This window comes from Ovis aries, chromosome 2 (assembly GCF_016772045.2).
Source record: "Ovis aries strain OAR_USU_Benz2616 breed Rambouillet chromosome 2, ARS-UI_Ramb_v3.0, whole genome shotgun sequence".
In the NCBI taxonomy this organism is placed as follows: domain Eukaryota; kingdom Metazoa; phylum Chordata; class Mammalia; order Artiodactyla; family Bovidae; genus Ovis; species Ovis aries.
The window spans coordinates 210,334,473-210,360,307 of NC_056055.1; the positions used below are offsets into that span (position 1 = coordinate 210,334,473).

The 25,835-nt window shown below is 41.6% G+C and overlaps 1 protein-coding gene across 50 annotated transcripts in view; it reads left to right on the forward strand.

The window, feature by feature from the left end:
• The first annotated feature begins 13,770 nt into the window (after positions 1-13,770).
• The window catches only part of PIKFYVE (phosphoinositide kinase, FYVE-type zinc finger containing), an 80,567-nt gene continuing 68,502 nt past the window's right edge, over positions 13,771-25,835 (forward strand). For 8 of the 50 annotated variants that reach the window (XM_060410320.1, XM_060410338.1, XM_060410323.1 and 5 more), the window contains exons 1-5: positions 13,771-13,796; positions 17,418-17,598; positions 19,182-19,331; positions 22,781-22,899; positions 23,612-23,783. In XM_060410320.1, coding sequence (XP_060266303.1) covers positions 17,427-17,598; positions 19,182-19,331; positions 22,781-22,899; positions 23,612-23,783 — 613 coding nt within the window. In that variant the 5' untranslated portion in view covers positions 13,771-13,796; positions 17,418-17,426. Of the gene's footprint in view, positions 13,939-13,992; positions 14,095-17,417; positions 17,599-19,181; positions 19,332-19,897; positions 19,934-22,780; positions 22,900-23,611; positions 23,784-25,835 lie in introns of those variants that run through there. The other 42 variants (XM_042244116.1, XM_060410325.1, XM_060410318.1 and 39 more) reach the window with 11 other exon arrangements.

Genomic DNA, 25,835 nt, shown 5'->3' on the forward strand with positions numbered 1-25,835 from the left:
AGTCCATCCTAAAGGAAATCAGCCCTGAATATTCACTGGAAGGACTGATGCTGAAGCTGAAGCTCCAATACTTTGGCCACCTGATTGGAAGAACTGACTCATTTGAAAAGATCCTGATGCTGGGAAAGGTTGAAGGCAGGAGGAGAAAGGGACAACAAAGGATGAAATGGTTGGATGTCATCACCAACTTGATGGACATGAATTTGAGCAGGCTTCAGGAGTTGGTGATGGACAGGGGAGCCTGGTGTGCTGCAGTCCGTGGGGTCACCAAGAATCAGACATAACCGAGCAACTGAATTGAACTGGAACTGTCATGGCACCTCTGGGTATGTCATTTCAACTTGCTGATTGAGGATCAAGGTCTAGTCTTATCTGCCATCTTGGCCCCATTTGTTTCTACTAAGTTTATGTTGTGTCCTTGGGCTATGTCATTCTTTCAAAACTTGTGCCTTGCCCCTTTCCCTCCTGTTATAATGGACATGAGTTTGAGGAAACTCAGGGAGATAGTGAAGGACAGGGAAGCCTGCCATGCTGTAGTCCATTGGGTCACAAAGAGTTGGGCATGACTTAGCAACTGAACAACAGCAACAGTTGATTTATAATGCTGAGCTGATTTCTGCTGTACAGCAAAAATGATTTAGATATACATTACATAAATATATTATTCTTTTTTAATCTTCCTTTCCATTATGGTTTATCACAGAACACTGAACATAGTTCCCTGTGCTATACAGTTGTTGTTACTTTTGCAAAGTCACATCCGGCTCTTTGTGACCCCATGGAATGTAGCCCACTTGGCTCTTCTGTCCAAGGGGTTCTCCTGGCAGGAATATGGAGTGGGTTGCCATTTCCTTCTCCACCAAAATTTATTTTTTAAGTTATCTCTAATATTGGATTTTTATTACTCTTGAAGATTATGAAGGGCACTATGCAAACTGCATTTTGGACATTTGAGGGCACTGGTATTTTTCCCAAGAGAAAAGGAAGATTTTTTAGGTTGAAAAAACCTCTTGATGAAAGTGAAAGAGGAGAGTGAAAAAGCCAGCTTAAAACTCAGCATTGAAAAAACTAAGATCATGGTATCCTGTCCCATTACTTCATGGCAAATAGAAGGGGAAAAGTGGAAACAATGACAGATTTTCTTTTTTCTTGGGTTCCAAAATCACTGCGGATGGTGATGGCTTGCATGAAATTAAGACGCTTGCTCCTTGGAAGGAAAGTTATGACTGACTTAGCCAGTGTATTAAAAGGCAGAGACATCATGTTGCTAACAAAGGTCCGTAGAGTCAAAGGTATGGTTTTTCCAGTAGTCATGTACGAATGTGAGAGTTGGACCATAAAAAGGGCTGAGCACCAAAGAATTGATGCTTTGGAATTGTGGTGCTGGAGAAGATTCTTGAGAGTCCTTTGACACCAAGGAGGTCAAACCAGTCAATCCCAAAGAAAATGTTTGTGCAGAATTGATTACATATGGTTTTGTAGTTTCATCTTGAATCCGAGACCCCAAATAACCTGAGATTATAAATTTACTTCATGTTATATCATGTTCTTGTGGTTTATTACCCCTTGCCCACTACTAAAATTATTTATAAGTGTATACACTCTTGTTCCAAAAAGGATTTAGGGCAGTCTTCAAGATGTATACAATATAGCATGACAGAAGACATTGAGTATAGGTGAAGAAAATGAGGTAAAGATTGAATAAATACAGGAAAGTATACAGAACCAAGGTGAGTTTAATCACAAAATGTATTTCGTCAAATCCTAAACAGTGCCAAAAGGGGGCTACACATTTGGCTCTAAGCCAATGTGGGAGGCAAGGTGACACTTAAGAGGGTCTCAGCATCTAAAACAGTGTTTCCTAAGCTAGTAATATAGGAAGTACTTTTCAATTGAAAAGCTTTTTTTTTTTTTTTTGTAGAGTCAGAGAAGTGGCTTATATTAATATATATAGATATATGCACCTTATACTGATACCTCTCATACAGCTATAAAATAAAAAATTTATAAGGAAAATGATTAGGACCAAAACTATAAAAAACATTACCATTGTGTGTTAGTTCGCTCAGTCATGCCTGACTCTTTGCAACCCCATGGACTGTAGCTCACCAGGGCTCACTGTCCATGGAGTTCTCCAGGCAAGAATACCGGAGTAGGTTTCTATCCCCTTCTCCACAGGATCTTCCTGACCCAGGGGTCGAACCTGGGTCTCCTGCATTGCAGGCATATTCTTTACTGTCTGAGTCACCAGGGAAGCCCATATTACCATTTACAACATCAATCAAATGTAATAGATAATAAATGCTGAAATTATATTACTCTTGCAATTTGAATATGAGACTTTCTGCTCACATTCTGATTCTTTTGAATTTAGCTTGGCTTTTCTATTGGATGCCATGTAAGGATTCATTTAGAAATTCTTCCAGACTTACAGACATAAAGAACAGACTTGCAGTTGCCAAGGGAGAGAAGGGGTAGGGAGGAATGCAGAGTCTGGGAGGAATAGATTGGAAGTTTCTGGTTAGCACATGCAACTATCATGTATTGTTGTTGTTCAGCCACTAAGTTGTTTCCAACTTTTTTCAACCCTATGGACTGCAGTGTGCCAGGCTCCTCTGTTCTCTACTGTCTCCCAGAGTTTGCTCAAATTCATGTCCAATGAGTCAGTGATATTATCTAACCATCTCATCCTCTGCCACCCACTTCTCCTTTTGCTTTCAATCTTTCCCAACATCAGAGTCTTTTCCAGTGAGTCAGCTCTTTGCATTAGGTGGCCAAAGTAGTGAAGCTTCAGCTTCAGGATCAGTCCTTCCAATAAATATTCAGGACTGATTTTCTTTAGGACTGACTGGTTTGATCTCTTTGCAGTCCAGGGGACTCTCAGGAATCTTCTCCAGCGCCACAATTCCAAAGCATCAATGCTTCAGCTCTCAGCCATCTTTATGGTCCAACTCTCACATCTGTACACGACTACTGGAAAAACCAGAGCTTTGACTATATGGACCTTTGTCGGTAAAGTGTTGTCTCTATTTTTAATATGCTGTCTAGATTGGTCATAGCTTTTCTTCCAAGGAGCAAGCATCTTTTAATTTCATGGCTGCAGTCACCATCTGCAGTGATTTTGGAGCCCAAGAAAATAAAGTCTGTCACTGTTTCCACTTTTTCCCTATTTCCCATGAACTGATGGGACCCGATGCCAAGATCTTAGTTTTTTGAATGCTGAGGGGGTTTTGTTTGTTTGTTTTATAGTTTTATTTATTCATTTATTTCACCTGCACTGGGTCTCCATTGCTGTGTGAGCGCCTTCTCTAGTTTCGGAGAGTGGGTGCTACTCTTTGTTGCAGTGCAGTGGCTTCTCTTGTTGTGGAGCACAGGCTCCGGGTACACTTGCTTCAGCAGTTGCAGCCTGCAGGCTCTAGAGCATGGGCTCAGTAATTGTGGTGCATAGCCTAGTTGCTGTACATCATGTGGAATCTTCCCATACCATGGATCGAACTCGTGTTCCCTGCGTTGGTAGGAGGATTCTTCTCCACTGTGCCACCAGGGATGTCCAAATGCTGAGTTTTAAGCCAACTTTTTCACTCTCTTCTTTCACCTTCATCAAGAGGCTCCTTAGCTCCTCTTCACTTTCTGCCATTAGCGTGGTATCATCTGCATATCTGAGATTGTTGATATTTCTCCTGGCAATCCTGATTCTAGCTTGTGAGTCATACAGCCTGGCATTTCGCATAATGTATTCAGCATAGAAGTTAAATAAGCAGGCTGACAATATATAGCCTTTACGTATTCCTTTCCCAATTTTGAATGCCAACCCACTTCAGTATTCTTGCCTGGAGAATTTCATGGACAGAGGAGCCTGGCGGGCTACAGTCCATGGGATCAAAAAGAGTTGGTCACAACTGAGGGACTAACACTTACACTTATTGTTCCATGTCTGGTTCTAACTGTTGCTTCTTGTCCTGCATACAGGTTTCTCAGGAGACAGATAAGGTGGTCTGACATTCCCATCTCTTTAAAAAACTTTCCACAGTTTGTTGTGATCCACACAGTCAAAGGCTTTAGCATAGTCAATGAAGCAGATGTTTTTCTGTAATTCCCTTGTTTTTCCTATGATCCAACAGATGTTGGCAATCTGCACTCTGGTTCCTCCCCCTTTTCTAAATCCAGTTTGTACATCTGGAGTTTCTCTGTTCCTGTGCTGTTGAAGCCTAGCTTAAAGGATGTTACCTTCTAGCATGGTAAAAAGGTTCGCATTCATGTGAAATGAATGCAATTGTGTAGTAGTTCAAACATTCTTTGGCCTTGCCTTTCTTTGGGATTGAAATGAAAACTGACCTTTTCCAGTCCTGTGGCCACTGCTGAGTTTTCCGAATTTGCTGGGATATTGAGTGCATCAATTTAACAGCATCATCTTTTAGGATTTTAAATAGTCCTGGTCCCATTAGTTCATGGCAAATAGAAGGGGGAAAATTGGAAGCAGTGACAGATTTCATTTTCCTGGGCTCCAAAATCACTGTGCTCGGTGACTGCAGTCATGAAATTAAAAAACTCTCATGTATAGAATGGATAAACAACAAGGTCCTACTACTGTACAGCATAGGGAACTATATTCAATGTCCTGTGATAAGCCATAATGGAAAAGAATATACAAAAGAATGTATATATATATATGTATAATTGAATCACTTTGCTGAAAGCAGAAACATAAGATTGTAAATCAAATATGTGTTGATAAAAACAGGCCACAATCAATTTTCTGTTTGATTTATACTGCGTGCCTTCACACCATTTGCCTTTCATTTGGCCAATAAGAAAATTTGAATATTTTAATGTTACCAGGTCCCAAATATTATAAACACAAATATAAACATGTGCCATGAAATTTCAGTTCAGTTTAGTCACTCAGTCACGTCTGACTCTTTACGACTCCATGAACTGCAGCACGCCAGTCCTCCCTGTCCATCACCAACTGCCAGTCTACCCAAACTCATCTCCATTGAGTCGGTGATGCCATCCAACCACTTATCCTGTCGTCCCCTTCTCCTCCTGCCTTCAATCTTTCCCAGCATCAGGGTCTTTTCAAATGAGTCAGTTCGCATCAGGTGGCCAAAGTATTGTAGTTTCAGCTTCAGCATCAGTCCTTCCAATGAATATTCAGGACTGATTTCCTTTAGGATGGACTGGTTGGATCTCCTGCAGTCCAAGGGACTCTCACAGTTCAAAAGCATCAATTCTTTGGCGCTCAGCTTTCTGTGTAGTCCAACTCTCACATCCATACATGACCACTGGAAAAACCATAGCCTTGACTAGGTGGATCTTTGTTGACAGAGTAATGTCTCTGCTTTTGAATATGCTGTCTAGGTTGATCATAACTTTCCTTCCAAGGAGTAAGCATCTTTTAATTTCATGGCTGCAGTCACCATCTGCAGTGATTTTAGTTCAGTTCAGTCGCTCAGTCGTGTCTGACTCTTTGCGACCCTATGAATCGCAGCACGCCAGGACTCCCTGTCCATCACCATTTCCTGGAGTTCACTCAGACTCACGTCCATTGAGTCCGGGATGCCATCCAGCCATCTCATCCTCGGTCGTCCCCTTCTCCTCCTGCCCCCAATCCCCCCCAGCATCAGAGTCTTTTCCAATGAGTCAACTCTTCGCATGAGGTGGCCAAAGTACTGGAGTTTCAGCTTTAGCATCATTCCTTCCAAAGAAATCCCAGGGTTGATCTCCTTCAGAATGGACTGGTTGGATTTCCTTGCAGTCCAAGGGACTCTCAAGAGTCTTCTCCAACACCACAGGTCAAAAGCATCAATTCTTGGGCGCTCAGCCTTCTTCACAGTCCAACTCTCACATCCATACATGACCACAGGAAAAACCATAGCCTTGACTAGATGGACCTTAGTCGGCAAAGTAATGTCTCTGCTTTTGAATATACTATCTAGGTTGGTCATAACTTTTCTTCCAAGGAGTAAGCGTCTTTTAATTTCATGGCTGCAGTCACCATCTGCAGTGATTCTGGAGCCCCCCAAAATAAAGTCTGACACTGTTTGGAGCCCTCCAAAATAAAGTTAGCCACTGTTTCCCCATCTATTTGCCATGAAGTGATGGGACCGGATGCCATGACCTTAGTTTTCTGAATGTTGAGCTTTAAGCCAATGTTTTCACTCTCCTCTTTCACTTTCATCAAGAGGCTCTTTAGTTCTTCTTCACTTTCTAGAACTGTGAGGAAATAACTTCTGTTATCTAAGCCACCCAGTCTGTGGCCTTTTACAGCAAACTAATTCAAGCCTGTGGGCTTTCCTGGTGGCTCAGACAGTAAAGGATATTCCTGCAATGCAGGAGACCCAGGTTGGATCCCTGGGTTGGGAAGATCCCCTGGAGAAGGGAATGGCAATGCACTCCAGTATTCTTGCCTGGAGAATTCCATGGGCAGAGGAGCCTGGTTGGCTATAGTGCATGGGCTCGCAAAGAGTCGGACAGGACTGAGAGACAAAATAACAATGAAAACATGTGTTGATAGTAGCTGAGGCCATACAGTGACTGAGATCATCCAGAAATAGAGTGAGAAGAAAAGTCTGCCTCCACAAGAACTCTGGAGAACACTTACTATCTCTAGGAGCCAGGTGAAGAAGTCCTGCAAAGAGAATGAGAGGGATTCTCAGTGGTGTGGTAGAAGAGTCAGCAGAGCCCAAGGGAGAGCCAAAGGAAGAGAAAGTTTCCATAAAGGAGGAAGTGCTACAGAGAGGTCAACGAAGACAAAGCCTGAAAATAATTTTGGTAAGTAGAATGCACTTTAAGAGGAGTAATTCCAGCAGAATGATTTTGATAGAAGTCATACTGCAGGACACTGGTCCCCAGCCTTTTTGGCACCAGGGATCGGTTTCGTGGAATACAATTCTTCCATGGATAAGGTGGGAGGGTAGGGGTGGGGGAGTCGAGGGGGTGGTTTTGACATGATTCAAGCACGTTACATTTATTGCGCACTTTATTATTATTACATCAGCTCCACCTCAAGATCATCAGGCATTAGATCCCAGAGGTTGCAGACCCCTGTTATAGGAGACTGAAATGTGAATGGGAGGTTGGGGAAGGGAGACATGAAAACTTTTTCAAGAAGATTGATTTCAAGTGAAGAAGCATGCTTTATTAAGTCTTGCATGCGTTTTGTGTCCAACTCTTTGCGACCCCATGTACTGTAGCCCGCCAAGCTCCTCTGTCTATGGTATTCTCCAGACAAGAATTTGGAGAAGGAAATGGCAACCCACTCCAGTGTTCTTGCCTGGAGAATCCCAGGGATGGGGGAGCCTGGTGGGCTGCCTTCTATGGGGTGGCACAGAGTCGGACACGACTGAAGTGACTTAGCAGCAGCAGCAGCAGAATGCAAAAGTGTAAATGAAACAAAGTAAAAACCCAACAGTTTAAAACGCTGGTTTGGATTCCAGTGAGACCACAAATGAACGGAATGATTAGGGCAAATTATAGAGGTACTCTTGCCTTCAATTACTCATGCACCTTCCAGCAACATGCCTTCAATTACCCATTCACCTTCCGGCAACAAAGAATCTTCAAGGCAGTTGAAAATTAAGTTTCTGGTCTCTATTTTAGGAGAATAGTTATTTGGCTCTTAGTTCTGATCCGGTAATTGTTACTCATTCAAGGGTTAAATCTTGGAGACGTCCAGTCCAAGGAGTAGTTGAAAAACAACTGTTGCTAGGTGTATTCTGGTAGCTAATGTCTTTCCCTCCGTAGGTAACTGAATTCTTCATCACCTATGATCACTTCTCTGCTTCAGCTGGTTTTTTCCTGCCTGCTTCTATGTCTGGGCTAGATTGGTACTCCCTTCTTCCTCTTCTATGTTCCTTTCAGTCAACTACCAGCTGTTACCCTCTTCCCTCTGAGATGTTCATAGGATAAATAAATGCATTAAAAAAAAAAAAGAATACTGGAGTGGGTTGCCATGCCCTTCTCCAGGGGATCTTCACGACACAGGGATCAAACCCATGTCTCCCTGTGGCTCCTGCATTGTAGGCCAATTCTTTACCACTGAGCCGTCGGGGAAGCTCTTATAAAGTCTTAGTAAGCATAATTTCTGATGATTGCATAATTGCCCATCACTTGATTGTATTACTTTTATGTTTGTGTTGATTAGAAATGTTTCCTTATTTATCTATTTACTTATTACTATTTTAAATAACTGTGACAAGGATATTTTATTTATTTATCTGGCTCAGTCAGGTCTTAGTTGAAGCATGCAAAGAGCTTCATTATATCATGTGAGAACTTTCATTGCAGTGCCGGACTGTCTAGTTGTAGTAAACAGGCTCAGTAGTTGGGGTACGTGGGCTTAGTTGGCACAGGCTCAGCAGTTGGGGTACGTGGGCTTAGTTGGCACAGGGTCAGTAGTTGGGGTGCGTGGGCTTAGTTGCACCATGGCATATGAGGTCTTAGCTCCCTGACCAGGGATCGAACCCACATCTCCTGCATTGCAAAGTGGATTCTTAACCGCTGGACCACAAGGCAAGTCCTGACAAAGATATTTATATATCCTTTATTTTACACTCAAATCAATTTCTTAAGTTAGATTGCTAGAATTACAATAGTGGAATCAAGGAGTACAAACATTTTTAAGGTGTTTATTAGATCCATCAAATTATTGTTTAGGAGGGATATACCAATTTATGTCTTCACGTGCAGTGTGAGAGAGTTCTGACTTCATTACATCCTACCCAGAAATGAATTTTGTGATTTTTAAAAGCATCCTTATATTACCTATGAAAGGGAACTATGCCTCCCTAGACAGCTGGCTGGTTCTAGGCCTGGGGAGAGGAAAGTTCAAGAGGAGCCTAGTACGTTTGTGACAGCATGTGAGGAAATGCTCAAAAAGTGATGGCGGCATGTTAAGTGGACTCAAAAGCCAGCTGATGGGGCTCTCACGGAGCAAACTGAGAACAACTCGAGCATCAGAAAGAATGGTCTCAGTAATAAATTATAACATATTAAAAGAAATCCTCACAAATTCATACTGATAGTGTTAAAAGATAAACTGAGGCACGTTACAGTTTTTAAGAGTTTATTTGACCGAGAATTGGTCATCACCAAATGGAAAGTGGTTAAGAGCACTCCATAGAAAGGGGCTAGAGGAAAAGACTTTTATAGAGAAGAGGCAGAGGTCAAGCAAGGAACTTTATTTAATTGGCTATGGCTTAAGCTAATGGCTTATTCGAGAAAGCCTAGGTGGTTGGTTGTGATTTTGTCCCTGGGTTTTGAATGCCTAACCTTGAGGCATTAGAGGCTTAGGTTTTGGTTTGCTTACACAGGCTACTAAGGCACTGGAACTGCCTCAGTCTAATGGCTTCCTTATTTAATTCATTTAATATAACTAATCAATATATAAAAAAAGAAAGACTAAGACTTTATTTTCAGTACAAGTACAGATAATACATATAGAGGAATATAAGCATAGTACTGTCATAAGAACAATAGACTCAGCAAAAATGATAAATACGTGCCCTGATTGTTACCGAAAGGAGTGTGCGTGTCTGGCTGCTCGCTGCTCAAAAGCTGATAAACAAGCCAGGTTAGTGGAAAGGAAAGTTTGTTTGTTCAGATGCTGGCAACTGGAGCGGGGGAGGGTGGCAGACATCTGTCCAAAGGCCGACTCCCCGACACCCCAGCCACGGGGTCCCACCCTCCCTCAACACCCACCCCCCAACAAGCAGGGGGTGAGGAGAGCTTTTATAAACAGAGTGGTGGTGGGAGGGGGTGCTACATGCAGAAACATCTCTAACAGTCATCTTCAAATTTGTCATCAGTGGTCTGACCAGCATTATCTTTATTGTTTCAGGTACAATTAATCTTCAGTTCCAGGGTCCATTTGTTCCCATTTTGAACTGTGGCAGCTCATGTCCTGGGTACAGTCTGGTCATCATGTCACTAACTTCTCCACCTGGTGTTTGGTATCCATAAGACAGTTCATAGGCTATGATAACCCAGAATATTATCTACAGCCCTTGAGAAAGAACTAAAGGTCCTTGACTATGCTTAATGACGACATTATTATTATCTAGTCTCCTTTCACTGTTTTCCTTTGTTTACACATGTTCTCATTTCTCTGATTAAACTTATTCTTTGACTAAAGTTTTCCACAGGCAAGAGGCAGGTAGATGACATGGTGCAGGGAGGTCCTGCTTCGTTTCATGATGAGTTTTTTTTTCTTTCTACTATATATATATATGATATATTTGAAGTATAATTGATTTACAACCTATGAGAGTTTTAGAGGAGAATGTTTACACAAATATCTCTCTACAGATATAATTCAACTGGAGTTAATTTTGATGTCTGGAGCAAGTTGAGAATGTAAACTGATTTTTTTCCCCGTGTTTTCTCTTTCCTTTTCACAGAAATTAAACTGTATGCCAATACATATATTAGACTGTAAGCTTCTTGAGGACATCCTGTTCACAATTTTATCCCTTGTGCAGAACTAACACATTTTCCATCAAATTAGTCACTCAAAAAATATTCATCAAATAACTGTTTTGTTTACCATTATTAAGTTAAACCAGGAGGATCTTAGACAGACTTGGCTCTAATGTCCTAGTAGCCTAAGTAAGCAAACCAAAACCTAAGCCTGTAATAACTTGACGTTAGAAATTTGAAACCAAAGGGTAACCAATTACCAATGGCCACGTAGGCTTTCCTAAATAAGGCAACTGCCTAAGCTAGAGTCAATCCATTTTCTTACGTTGACTCTTTGTAAGTCTATCCCCCAATTCCTGTTTCCGGAGTGCTTCTAACCACTTTGCATTTGGTGACGCCCCATTCTTGCTCAAATAAATTCTTGAAGGTTTTAATATGCCTCAGTTTATCTTTTACCATGTATGGAGTTTCTTTATTTACTAGGGTCTTAACTGGACTATCCTGTTCATATGATGTCTTGGTCTAATCTATACTTTGTTGTAGGTTTGTGAAGTATTAACATCACCAGGCTAGTTTTCTGAAAGGCATAGACATTTACGAGCTGAGGAGGAGTCACTGGAAAAAGAGAGGTTGAAGACATGATGTCAACTCCTGTAATAGGGAAGACACTTTGTACGCTACTACAGCTGCTGCTGCTGCTAAGTCGCTTCAGTTGTGTCTGACTCTGTGTGACCCCATAGACGGCAGCCCACCAGGCTCCCCCGTCCCTGGGATTCTCCAGGCAAGAGCACTGGAGTGGGTTGCCATTTCCTCCTCCAATGCATGAAAGTGAAAAGTCAAAGTGAAGTCACTCAGCCGTGCACAACTCTTAGCGACCCCATGGACTACAGCCTACCAGGCTCCTCCGTCCATGGGATTTTCCAGGCAAGAGTACAGGAGTGGGGTGCCATTGCCTTCTCTGACTCTACTACAAGTTAACCACTAAAGGGATATTACCTCTAAGCTTCTGTGCATGTGTATTCAGTTGTATCTGACTCTACTATAGTCTGCCAGGCTCCTCTGTCCATGGGGATTCTCCAGGCAAGAATACAGGAGTGGGTTGCCATGTCCTCCTCCAGGGGATCTTCCCTGATCCAGGGATTGAACCTGCGTCTCTTCTGTCACCTGCACCGGCAAGCAGGTTCTTTACCACTAGCACCACCTGGGGAGCCCTGCCTGTAAGCTTAAATTATACATAATAACCCACCTCCAGGAACTTTGCCTCCTAGGTAATGAGCATTAAACTAAATTGCCTTTGTTTAGCACACAGGAAACAACCCTGACCAGGCACACCGAAGGGAGGGAAAAATTAACACATCCCCTTAGGGGGCTGACTGGAATCTGGAAATGTTTGACTTGACTCCTTTTCCTTTTAGTATAAAAGAATCCTAAATTTTCACTCAGGCAAGATGGTTCTTTGGGGTATGAGTCTACCATCTTCTTGGTTTGCTGGCTTTCTGAATAAAGTCACTCTTTCTTGACCCAACAACTTGTCCCTCCATTTACTGGCCTGTCATGCTGCAGTATTATGAGCTTGGACGTGGTGACTTCCAAGGGGAGCAATGAGAAGGTGGGTTCCGAGCTGGGAGGACTGAACCTGGCAAGAAGAGGCTCTTTTTACTCAGAGGGCAGGAGTCAGGCCAGAGTGGGTGAATGCACGTGCATACTCAGTTGTGTCAGACTCTTTGTGACCCCATGGACTGTAGCCCGCCAGGCTCCTCTGTCCAAGGCATTTCCCAAGCAAGAATACTAGACTGGGTTGTCATTTCCTTCTCCAGGGGATCTTCCCGACCCAGGGATCAAACCCATGCCTCCTGCATTGGCAGGTGGATTCCTTACTGCTGCACCACCTGGGAAGCGGTAAGGGTGGATGTGGATGCAGGTAAATGTGGTAGGGGTGGTTAGGTACTTAGGGATTGCACTGAATAGCTCAGGCTGTTGCACTCAGGTAGAATAAGATTCTCTTGCTGAGGATAATATAGCGCGGGTAGGGGGGTGGTGGTGGTGGTGGTGGTGGTGGCTATTGCAGTAGCGAGGAATGGAAGAGGAAGTTGACTTACCAATTCCTAGGGTGATTGCTGAGGTGCTCAGCTGAGGATGGTAACAGATTTATTCCGCTACCAGACTTCAGGCTTCCATGCTACTGTCCAGTGGCTGCAAAGATCCAACTCAAGGAAAATTGGGTGAGAATTTGCCAAAACTCTTGGGGGAACTAGGCCTGCAGAATTTAATTAAAATAGCACCTCACTTTGGGGTTCATTTCCCTTCTGACTGCTCCTGCCAACTTCCACATCCTGTCAGCAGGACAAAATGATGGGTAAGGAGAGCCAGGCTGAGCAAGTCGGGGCTTGGTAACATGTGCACCAGTCTTTGCATCACAAAACTTGAATGAAAGAATCAGCTATAGCGCTAACATCACTGGATTAGACACATTGTACAAATGCTTTACTTACAGTGTTTTACCTAGCCTTCACAAAACTATCTGTGAAGGCTACTATCGTTAGTCCCACTTTACAGATAAGAGGTCTAGTGAAGTGAAGTCGCTCAGTCGTGTCCGACTCTTTGCGATCCCGTGGACTGTAGCCTGCCAGGCTCCTCTGTCCATGGGATTCTCCAGGCAAGAATACCGGAGTGGGTTACCGTTTCCTTCTCCAGGGGATCTCCCTGACGCAGGGATCGAACCCGGGTCTCCCTCATTGGAGGGAGGGACTTTAACCTCTGAGCCACCAGGGAAGCCATAAGTCTAGAGCCTGAAGAAATCGGTAATTTGATTAAGATCACGTGTCCATTTAGCAGCATCTCTCCAGTCTGATAACAGTGTTCGCTCTAGGCACAAGTGTCAGTCCGTAAGAAAGCTGAGCGCGGTAAGATTCATTTCAGTTCAGTTCAGTCGCTCAGTCGTGTCCCATTCTTTGCGACCCATGGACTGCAGCACGCCAGACTTCCCTGTCCATCGCCAACTCCCGGAGCTTACTCAAACTCATGCCCATTGAGTCGGTGATGCCAACCAACCATCTCATCCTCTGTCGTATGAGTGCCCATATTATCGAAAACATACGGTAACCACAATCCGCCTGCACCCGTCTGGTGACCCGGCACGCCTGATACTCACGCGCGCAGTCGCCGTGGCTTCCTCTAGGAAAACAGGCGGCTTAATCTCGGTCAAGGTGTCGAGCACGACTCTATCTGGGCTGGATTCCTTCTGCCTGAGCGTCCGATCCGAACGTCGTGAGGGCGGGGCACGGAGGGCGGAGCCGCCGCCCGGAGAGTTGCGGATTGGAGGGGAGGAGGGACAGGGGGCGGAGCCTTGGTGAGAAGCGAGAAGCTGCAGCAACCATGTAAGCAGCTTTGGTTCTGCCGCAACCGCCGACGGCTTCAGTACCGCGTTGCTAGGCTCTCAAACTGCTTTCCTGCGCCTGGACCCGGTGAACCCGAGGCTGGGGTGGAGGGTGGCCTGCGGGGTTGGGGCGGGAAGCTCAGGTAAGGGAGGGACTTGGCGCGCGGACGGTTGGGCCTGAGTGTGGGGAAGAAGGCGGGTTTAGGAAGCTCTATGGCTGGAGCGGTGGGGAACTCTGAAGTGAAGGAGACAGCTGGGCTTCACAACTAGGGCTGAGGCCGGGCTGCGGCGGAGGCCGGGTAAGGAAGGGCAGAGAACCTGTGCTCCAGTTCAGGCGGCTCCCCTAATTCCCCGGCTGCCCCTTGTGTAGCGAGTGGGGAAGGGATCTGGGTGGGACTGTCTTGGAGAGGTTTCCTTGGAAGCATTTGAAGTTCCCTTGCTCCTGTCTTGTTCCGTGTACTTGAACTTATTTCTGAGGTCCCTAGTCCAGTTCCTCCTCTCTCTCATGGATTAAGCTCTGAGCCTGTGTTTCAGAGGTGCATACGTAGACTAGACAAAAAAGTTCCTAATCTACAGAAACGATACCAATAGTGAGGTTTCAGATATGTATTTACTTCCTATAGTGCTTGTCTGCTCTTTGAGACCATTCCGTTTGTACCTGTGTCAGTCTCTTGAGGAGAAGACCTGATTTCTCAGTATTTTCCCCTTGCTTAGAACGTTCCCAACAAGCGGATGAGAATGGAATATTTTTAGGAATTTAGGGATCTTCTGGTTTATATAGAAGTTATTATTAAGACATTCAAAAATATGAGAAATACTGGAATTCCGTATGTCATTTCTGTTTATCTGATGCGTGTACTTATTAAATTATCCCGTACTGATTTAGTGCACATTCTTGTAAAATTACTCCGATATTGACAGGAGAGATGGTCTTTTGTTATATTGTAGTGTTTTGTTTCTGATTTATTTGAATCTTGTTTTCTAGCGCTCCCAAGCTCCCAATGTTAGAATTCTTACAAAAAATATTCTTAATTTTTTTCTGTTGGATTCGAGTTTGTGACAGAGGTGAGCAGGTTAAGTTTCTGTTGAAAAAGCAAGACTACTCTCCCATGTCCTCTTTTTCTTCTATCTGGGAAGAAGAATATGAATCATGTGGTTTTCCTTTAGAAAGCCTCCATCTGTTGGTTTGTCAGTCAACAATTGAACACAAAAAATCTTTGTAGATGGAAACTACCATTTCTAGTGTTCAGCTGTCCTGCAGTTAGATATATTTTGAGTTTGTTTTTTTTTTTTTAAACACTGTAGTACTTAGAAATGACTGAACTGATACTTGGGTTTTTCTGTCTGCTAACATTTTGATTTAACTAGTGGAGTAGGCTTATTTTCTAAATGTCAATTCCTGACAAGCCTTTTGATGGTGCTTAGTGGAAGTGCATGTACAAGTCTGCAAAGGAAAAGAGGCAATGTGTTGGTGATACATGAGAGAGGTCTTTGAATGAGTAAGTGAATACTTCACGTTACCTCTCAGATAGGAAATAATCGTAGTTTATGTCACAGACAGTTATTATTAAGCTACCAGAGAAAGAGTTATGTAAGGTAGGTTTTTCATGGTTGTGATATTGTTATATAATTATTATGATTAACTCTGTGTGATTGTATCTTTTAGAGACTCCATCGGTCAGTATTTTCATGGTAATTTTTATCCTCACATCTCCAAAGTCTAGTAAAAGTTGGTGGGTGACTCTCTTAGGTGTGATGCTAAGACTCTGCAGGAAGGTTGCTTTATTCCTCTCATGTTACTTGTGTCAAAGCAGAGTGTAGGATGTTCTCTGAGGCCTTCAGCTTGCTACTGTTGTTACTGCGGTCACCTCTCTTTTTACTTTTTTGAGTTTACACTTGGTCAGTCAATCATCAGCTAATTTCCCAACCCTTTCTGTGGCAGTGTGGGTTATCAGGACACTTTAGAAGGACGTGTCCTTTCCTTCCTTCTCTTCTCCTCCAGTCCCTTCCTCTTTTTCTTCCCCCTACCCCTTTCCAGTAAATGTTGCCAAAATTCTTTTTGTTAGTGGTTTTATTTTTGTTTTGTTTAATGAACAATTAAATTATTAATCAGGCAACATCCTTAACAGTTAGAATTCAAATAGAACAGAATTGAAAGTCTGTGAAGAGCTACAAAATAATTTTGTTCTAAAGACTAATTCTGTGCCTTTTATGGGCAAGTACTCTGCTAAAAGTGCTTCATATACACTATCCCACTTAGTCACACTATGCCTCAGTTTCCACTATGTAAAATGAGGATGGTAATATATATCTTACAAGGCTCTTAGGTGGGTTTATTCAGCTAAGAAATTTCATAGTCAAAATTTGAAACCGAGAGTGTATGCCTCCAAAACCATTACAAACTTGAAATACCTCTTTCATTAAAAGAGGAAATAGCTAGATAAAAAATGCTGCCCTTTTGGGGGGAAAAAGTATTTCTGGAGTGAAACTTGGCGTCTAGTTATAGTTGGACCACTGAAGAGCTTATGTGACCCTCAAGAAAGTTGTTTTGGGGTCAGTGTACATTGCTTGCCTCAGAGGTGAAATGTAGTAATAAGGCCAGTTCTGTGTTCCAGGCATTTATAGAAATGAAATGAGATGGTAGGTAGGATTTTGAAAGTGAAGAGCTTTTTATAAGAGTGTAGTGTCCTTGTAAATATAAGATTAGACGCTACAGCATTTTATGAGTTATGCGTAGTTCATGGTCTTCTGTTTTATTTGAAGTGTTAATCAATATGGCAGAAAATAGACATCTGTGCTTTTCTGGTACCTGCATCTGAGGATGTAGGTAATAGTCCTTTGGTTGAATTATGAGTTTTGGTTATTTAGGGAAAAAAAAGCACTTTAAGATCTTCATTTTAATGCCTATATGAGTTTAGACTTAAGGAGAAAAACCAGGCTTCTGTACCTTTCGAGGACATGTAATGGGGATCAGCTTTGTTGGTTTAGATCGTTCTCATAGCTGATGAGACATAGTTTGAGGTAACTTTTGAGGTTATATAGAAATGCATTAAGGAATGACTTTTATTTCCCGTTCTTGGAAGTATTTAGTTTTTAATACTTTTTTAAAAAGCAAACATGGGAATAAGTAAAATAAAACTTTGAAGAATTTGTATGCTTTTGTAAAACAAGTTTACCCCCCCCAACTTTAAAGAGCTGTTTCTTTTTCAAGAAAAAAAATCTTAAAATGAAAAACATATAAATAAAGTGAAAAATCTTTTTTTCCTTTTTGCCTGTTCACATTTTTTCCTTGCCTTCAAATTTTTAATACTTTTGGTTTTTTTTTTTTTTTTTTTTGGGTATTTGAAACTGCAATTACATATACATAAAATACAAATACCTAAAAATATATTAATTTTGAAAATGAGATTGACTGTAAACATTCCTAGTTTTAGATAATTGAAACTCTTCCTTATCATCTAGACTGCAGTGTTTTCCAGTATTGATTTGGAACGTATGTTGAAGTAGACTTAAGTACTCTGGTGTTCTTAGGTGTGAGCTTTTGAAGTCAGATTTCTAGACCTTTGGGTGCTGTTTGGGCTTCCTGAGGAACTTACTTTTGCTTATTTCTTTTGTTTATTAGACTCATGAAATGGCCACAGATGATAAGACTTCCCCAACATTGGACTCCGCTAATGACTTGCCTCGGTCTCCTACCAGTCCTTCTCATCTCACACACTTTAAACCTCTGACTCCTGATCAGGACGAGCCTCCTTTTAAATCAGCGTATAGTTCTTTTGTCAATCTCTTTCGATTTAACAAAGGTAAAGACCTGTTAAAGATCAGACATCCTGCCATCTTGATTCTCTGAAATTCTCTTGTTCAACTTTCATGCTGTGTCTTTAACAAGAAAGTGAATATTAACTAGGAAATAGCCTTCATCATAGGTCCTTGGGTTTAATTGCATAAGAAAAGAAAGCTAGAATTTTCTCTTTAATCTTAGTAATTACTGGAATGGAAAGTTGGAATTGAAAACTAAATGTTAAAACGAGGTTAAAGTTAGCATCATCATTTTTTTCCTTTGTTAATATATCTGTATTCTTAAGTCCATAGGATGGACTTCGCTCTTTAAGAGGTTAATAGCCAAAAGATTTTAATGAAAGCAGTGAAACTAAAGAATGAGCACATGGGAGGAAGGGTTCATATTTTGCAAAAATTAAAAGCTGTCAGCAGGCTTCTTGTTAATTTGTTTAATACATTTAATGATATCAAATGAAAATGTGTTTTTAAAATGAGCTCTTTCTAAGTAATATTTTTTTACTCATTAGAAGAGTTAAAAAACATGGTCTACATCTTATGCTTTATATTTGACAATATTGTTTGAAATGTGTTGGAAAGTAATCCCTCTCATTGAAAGGGATTTATGGGGTAATAGTTTAACTCAGTGGAAATTTTAATAGTGTTAACTGACTTTTATTAGCAGGCATGTTTAAAGCTCTGTGAAACCTCCCATTAGTCCCATCATTTTGAAAACAGTAATCTTTTTCTTTTTTTTTTTTAAAGAAACCTCAACAGTCTTATTTTGAATAATTCTGAATTTATGTAAAAATTAGGAAAATAATACAGAAAGTTCTCATATATCCCTACAGCCTGTTTTCCCTGTTACTAACATCTTACATTGGTAGAGTACATTCATTATAATCAGTGAGCCATTATTGACAAAATATTACGAACTAAAGTATGTATTTTATTCATTTTTCTCCAGTTTCTACCTAATGTCCTTTTTGTGTTCCAGGATCCTGTCTAGGATACATTACATTTACAGTAGTCTTTTTATTAAGCAAATGTTTATTGAGCACCTGCTCTCCACTGGGCACTATGTTAATAGTCAAGGAGAGTGAAGTGAAGTCACAGTCGTGTCCGACTCTGTGCGACCCCATGGGCTGTAGCCCACCAGGCTCCTCCATCCATGGGATTTTCCAGGCAAGGATACTGGAGTAGGGTGCCATTTCCTTCTCCAGGGGATCTTCCCGACTCAGGGATCGAACCCCGGTCTCCCGCATTGCAGGCAGATGCTTTACTGTCTGAGCCACCAGGGAATCTATCCCATAAATGAAATAGAATAACAAAAGATCCCAGCCTTCATGTGGAGCTTGCAGTCTATTTCCATTAACATGCTCAATAAATTTCTAGTGAAAAGTAAAACCCACCAAAGGTCACGTATACCAAGGATGTAATTATTGGCCTGTGATTTTGCCACCTGTTTTGAATTTTTTTTTTAACTCTTTTACTTAGTATGTGATACAAGTATACATTTTTTTTCTGAAAAATCTCCTCTATTTCCTTTTCTTTGCTGAGCTCTTGAGTCTTAGTTTTTCCAATAATTCCAAGTTTTCCTTTGCTACAGAGAGAGGAGAAGGGGGCCAGGGAGAGCAACAGTCTCTGAGTGGAAGTTGGACCAGCCCTCAGCTCCCTTCAAGGACACAATCTGTGAGATCACCTACACCTTATAAAAAGCGGCTTAATGAGGAGTTCCAGCGTCGATCTTCAGTGTTAGGTATGATACTGTTCGCATTTCATTCCTCTCTGAGTATTAGACTTTTCCCAGTCATTGTGTTTCCCAGGTTGTTTGTTGACTTAACTTTTTTGCTATTTGGAATAGTCAGGTACTGTTGAGAATTAATGAAACTTACCTGGATAGTGAAATAATTTGTTGATACCTAAACAGAAGTTCTTAAAACATTTCATTAAACTTTAATTTGGGCTTTCCAAGTGGTGCTAATGGTAAAGAACCTGCCTACCAATGTAGGAGACATAAGAAATACGGGGTAGATGCCTGGGTTGGGAAGATCCCCTGGAGGAGGACATGGCAACTCACTCCAGTATTCTTGCCTGGAGAATCCCAGCAACAGAGGGATCTCCAGGGAATCCTGGTGGGCTACAGTCCATAGGGTTGCAAAGAGTTGGACATGACTGAAGTGACCTAGCAAACAAGAGTTCTTAAACATTTCACTGAACTTTAATTTGGTCAAGGCAGAGATCTGATTTCACTGAACTTTAATTTGGGCAAGGCAGAGATCTCTTGACTGTTTTTTTTTGATTAATTACTTGCTTGGGTTTCAGCAGAGGACAGTTTGCAACACCCCCAGGAGAACTCAGGTTAGTCTGAACCTTGTGACTGCCACATCTGTTCTTGGGGTGGCCAGTGTAATGTGATGTGCATGCCGCTGGTTGCAGAAGTCTCTCAGTTCCATCAGTGGGCTGCCACTTGCTCTTGGCTTTCTGTCCTTGTCGGGGTGCAAACTGTCAGTGTGGCTGGATAAACTGAGCTCCTCTCCCCTGTTTGTTCTCCATCCTGTTCTGCTATACCGTCATCTCCTTCATTTTCATGCTCTTCTGTTGAGTACAGCCTGGGATCAGTGCCTGCATCAAGAGACTAGCTAAAGTGAGTTGTTGTATGTTTTATTTCTGTTAGATTATTCAACTCAATGCAGTGGTTTGCCTGACTCAAGGTGGTAGGGGAAGGGCAATGAGAGGTGGCGTAAGAGAGGGAAAGGGGTACAGCACTGAAAATCAGGTGTCTGCGAATGTCAGCTCTTGTCTTGTCTGGCCAGTCTTCCCCCCAGGGTCTCGAATGACAAGTAGGCAGGCACAGGTAATGGTGGTCGGCAGAAGCATATTTTATTAATGGCTAGTTGGGACTTGTCTCAGAACCTGCTACCAGTAGGTCAGAGGAGGCGGCGAAGCCGAGCAGAAGGAGAGCTTTTCCCAGAGGACTGGAGCAGAGCTGCCTGCATCACCTCTGCAGGTTTCCCAGGGCAGAGGGCCCTAGCCTGGGTTGTGTCAGCTGTTTGGTAGGAAGAATAAGAAGGAAGGAAGGGGGAGAGGGAGAAGTAAGTTCCTTTCTCCAGATGGATGGAAGGAAGAGACCATCCCAATCTGACTTTGAACCTTAAACTCCTTAGCTCTTGAACCCGGTTCAGAGTGTCACTCCTATTTTTGTTAAGGGTACTCTTTTGACTATATCCTATATTGAATTAAGCATAGGATTTCTTCATTTATAAAATTGAGGAGTTAGACTAGAATCTAGTCTTTTAGGGATTACAAACTGACAGCTTATTGTCTTGTTATTTTGATAAGCTTGCATTTAAATATTTCTAGGTGGAACTTGTAATGTCTAGTTTGCTGCATTCCTTACAGTCTTTTCTCAGTCCTCTTGCTTCTTTGATTCTTCCTTAGCAGCTTGAGGCATTTGAGTTTGATGAGCCTGCGACTGTTTGACCAGTCTAGTTCCTTTTCCTATTAAAATACTGTGATTCCACAATTTACCAGCTCTGTGACCCTGGCAAGTCATTTGATTTTCTATTAAGAATATTCATTTTACAAGAGAAGTAGCTGAGATGATTGCTTGAGGGCAGAGTGCTGAACCAGATTTTCTCTCCTTTTTCTTTCATCCTCATCCACGTTGAAGCCATCATCTGTTGTTTCTGGGAATAGCCTTGCTCCTGCTTTTTCAGGGGATGATGCTGTTTGTGTTCTCTTATACTCCTAAATGGCTATATGCAAGGGGCTTGGCAGTTAATTATTTCCCGTGCATGGGACCACAGCTTTACTGTTCTGACAGCTTCATCTGTCTCTCCTTTTGCAGTTCATAAATCATGGAGAGTTGGTTTATCGCAAAGACTCAATAACAGTTTTGTCATTCTAACCCATGTACATTTTTATTGTAGTAATAACGTATCTGCTGAGGTTAAGGTATTGTTTATAGAAAGATAAAGTTTTCAGTTTTGTAACGTAAGTGCCATTTAAATAATATATTTCCATAAATAATATATTTCCATAATTAATATATGGAGAAGGAAACGGCAACCCACTCCAGTACTCTTGCCTAGAAAATCCCATGGACGGAGGAGCCTGGTGTCCATGGGGTCGCAAAGAGTTGGACATGACTGAGCGACTTCACTTCACTATAATTAATATCGATGGAAGTTCTTCATCAGTTTAGATTTAAATATTAACTTCTCATTTGTTTGTAGTCTTTTCTTTGCCACTCATCCAAAACAAAGAACATCTAAAGCAAATGTAGCAAATAGTGAGTTTGGGAAGGATTTAGAGAGGGCCTTGCCATAGGTTATGAGGTTAATGAGATTAAGCTAATAGCGGTGTTCATCCATTTTGTCAGGCCAACTCTACTTCATCCTTAGGTTTAAAAACTGCTGGAGCCAGGGATAGGTAGAAACCTTAGTTGTAATCTTGGCTCTAAAATAAGGAAGTAACATGATAGCTTTGGTGGGCATAGCCCATTCTGGCCACGAAACTGGAATGTAGGCCTGTTTTTTTATTGACAGGACTGGCTTCAGTATTGCTGTTTCAAGAGCAAGTGATTCCTTCTTGTTTGGAGCTATAGGGGAGGGGAGGTGGCAGGGAAGGGTAGGGTTGGAGCTCTAGCAGTTCTTTGGTAAAAAGAAGTCTTTCTTGGACATTGGTGAAGGGAAGTCTGTGCATAAATTACCATCCTGGGTGTTCTGAAGTCTGTCAGACTCTGAGGTTGGCTATTAAATTCTTTCCTCATGATCTGCAACACAAGCCTTTGGTTTTGTGATCTGTAGGCCTAGCCGAACTGTTCAGCCCTGTTGCTGACCTGATGACTGTGGAGACTAGGCTAGGATAACTCACTGGCATTGCTTTTCCTTCTGCTAAATTTCTAGTGGAAATTTATTCTGACTTGGGACTGAAGGGCCCAAGAAATCACTAATGAGTTTTGTGCCATTTAAGTGATGCTCCCATCCAGGCCTCAAAATCATCAGTGGTCTCAAACGGTGCTGTCAGTCCTCATTTGCTTGTGAAGCAGTGTTTTATACTTTCAACAGCCTCTTACCCTTATAAAGACTAGTTTTAACTCTCAGTCTCTGTCACTGGCTGGCGAATGTAAGTATATGCTAAAAGTAAGCAGCACTTTGCACTGATACTATTAAAGTAGTTTTTTGTTTTGTAATCCTAACTCAGACACCAGAAGGAAGGCAGAACCTACTTTTGGAGGTCATGACCCTCGCACAGCTGTTCAACTCCGAAGCCTCAGCACAGTATTAAAACGCCTCAAGGAAATCATGGAGGGGAAGAGCCAGGTATTGTCTATATTCTTTAGAAGATTACTTACTAAGCACTTATATGGGGATCGTGCAGTGCTCTACAATGCCACTTGAAAGAAAGTTCAGTTAATGCTTACTCCAACTGTGGACAGCAGATTTTTACTCATAAGTTCCTTATTTTAATTTATCAAAACTTTTTCTTTTTATAAGTTGTGCTTTTTGTGCTCTATTTATAAAGTGTTTTTCTAACCCAGGGGCAGTAAAAAATGAACCATGGGAGACTATCTTCCATGGTTTCTTCGAGAAGCTTTATTATTGATATGAAGGTATATGGATCAAGATTCATTTTTTTCCCCATTGATGTTCACTTGGACCCAGTACCCTTTTCTTTTTTTAAAGACCATCCTTCACTGATTGCATTACAGACCTTGTCATAAGTCTACATATATGTGTGAGGGTGTGCCAGGGCTCTTTTCTTTCTTCCACAGCTCCATTTTTCCTTATACTGTATCTAAAATTACTGTAGGTTTAGAATAAATCTTGACAGACATTATAAGTCTTTCAGCTTATTCTTTAAGATTGCCTTGGTTGGTTCTCTTGAACTTTTGCATTCTCTTGTGAATTTTACAAATAGCTTGTTAATTTCTGCAAAAGAAATTTTCTAGGATTTTGACTAGCATTGTATTTGCCTTTGCATTTTGATAAATCAGTATTTTCAAGACGCCTTCACACATTTTTATTGTTGCAGGATAGTGACCTGAAGCAATACTGGATGCCAGATAGCCAGTGTAAAGAGTGCTATGACTGTAATGAGAAATTTACCACTTTTAGGCGTAGACACCACTGCCGACTGTGTGGGCAGATTTTCTGCAGTCGTTGCTGCAATCAAGAAATCCCTGGAAAATTTATGGGTTATACAGGTAAATGAGCTTCATTAACAATTCTACAGTTTTTAAAGGTCATAGCAATAAAATAGTTGCAATAGGGGACCCATGTTAAGTCATTTTTTATTTTGGACTTTATGTAGGAGACATGGGGAGATAAACATGAAGGAGACACGACTTTGCTTTAAAGGACTTTGTAGTCAAGTAATGAAGTAGATGGAGATGTTCATAAATAACAAGAGTAAAAGACAGTGTATCATAGGCGGTAGTGGAAAATCCACTGCACCATTCATGTTTATTAAGCAGGATGGTTAGAGTGATGGTTAGAGTGGTTTATGTTACCGTGAGAGTTTTTATTTTACAAAATACAAATTTTATATTTTATATATACAAAGTATATACAGATATATATTCCTTAACACTGTGCTCTAGCGAATTACATTTACTCATATTCTTTCCTAAACTTTAGTAATACAGAAATTTAAAGTTATTTATTGAAGTAGAAGAAAACTAAGCAATGGTGTGTGTAGCGATTAGGGAGTGGAAGGTGTACAGAAGTTACCAAAAAGAGAACATTCTCAGTATCTCTCTCATGTTATTTTTATTATCATGTAAATCTTCCTTGTGGCCTTATTCACTGAAAATTTCTTTTTAAACCTAAACTGCTTCAGAGTTCAGACCCCAGTTATCTTTCATCCAGATTATGGCTACAGCCTTTCAAAGTTTTTTTTTTACCTTTAATTTTTCCCTACCTCAAATTGTTTTTTCATACTCTAGTCAGTGTCCTGTTAAATGCTAGTTTGATCGTGTCAGGGTATTTCCCCTGCCTAATACCCTTTCAGAGCTCCCATTACTCTTTGGGTAAAATCTTGTCTTTTTAATGTGGTTGATACCTCAGTTGCCTAGGGCTCTCTTAACAAAATACCACAAACCAAGTGGCTTAGAACAAACAGAAATTTGTTGTCTGGAGGCCGGAACTACCATAATTGCCCTTACTCCACAGGTCAGGGAACGAATGTAGGGGTTTTGCCATTTGCTGAGAATGTCTATTCCAGTTACATATTTTAGAACTGAGATATAACTACTACTGGCTTTGCAGACCTGTTGAACCCACTGTAAGATGGACCTGAGCTGAAACTCTATTGATCATGACCTCTGTTAGCCCGTGCTGACTTGAAATCATAGTAACGTTTTGGGTTCTTGGTATTAGTGTTAGTTCAGAGCCAAAGTCCAGTAATCCCCGAGAAGTTTGACTATTACCTTTTTCTCAGTGCATGGTCACTCTGGTAAAAGGCTGTCGGTCCTCAGAGGAGACCTTGTAGGAAGATTAACAGTATATGTTTTTTGGCAGTGTAGTGGATTCCTACCTCAGGGTGACCCAGTGTCCATTCAAAGAACTCTGGGCCTGAGAATTTGTTGAGGGGTCATGACTCATTTTGATTCAAGATAGACTTTTGTCGTCTTGATCTAGAATGCTTTTTCTTATACAAATCCAGTAAGGATTTAGAAGACTGCCCATTTGCTTTAGGAGCACCACGGTCAGAGGTGTCACAGATCTCTATATGTGTTATACTATTCTGGTTACCTCTTTGACTCTGATGTCCGTTCATGCTAACCTTGTCTCTTGAGATTAAATGCCCCCATTCTGCCCCTGCCAACCTGGGATCCAGTGGTCCCAGTGCCTTCAGGTTTTCCAGTGCAGCACCAACAGTTCCATGATAATTCCTACAGAGAGAGGTGACTACAAAACTCTACAGGGGATGCTGGTGCTCCCTCACAGATCTTTTTTTCTCATAGTCATGGTGAAAGGTTTGTGCCCTGGGTCCTCCTGGGGTAAGTGAGCAGATCTTACCCGGTACATCTGCTCTTAGCAGACTCTCTAAACCTTTGGATCCCTTCCTTTAGAGCATTCTGCAGGCCTTCAAATTATTGGATGAGATGCATCCACATTATGGAGGGTAATCTACTTAAAATCACAGATTGTAAATGTGAATCACATCTTAAAAAAAAACAACCTTCTCAGCAGCAACTGGACTGTTGTTGGACTGACTCATCAGTCTTGGCAGGTTGACACATAAAGTTGACCTT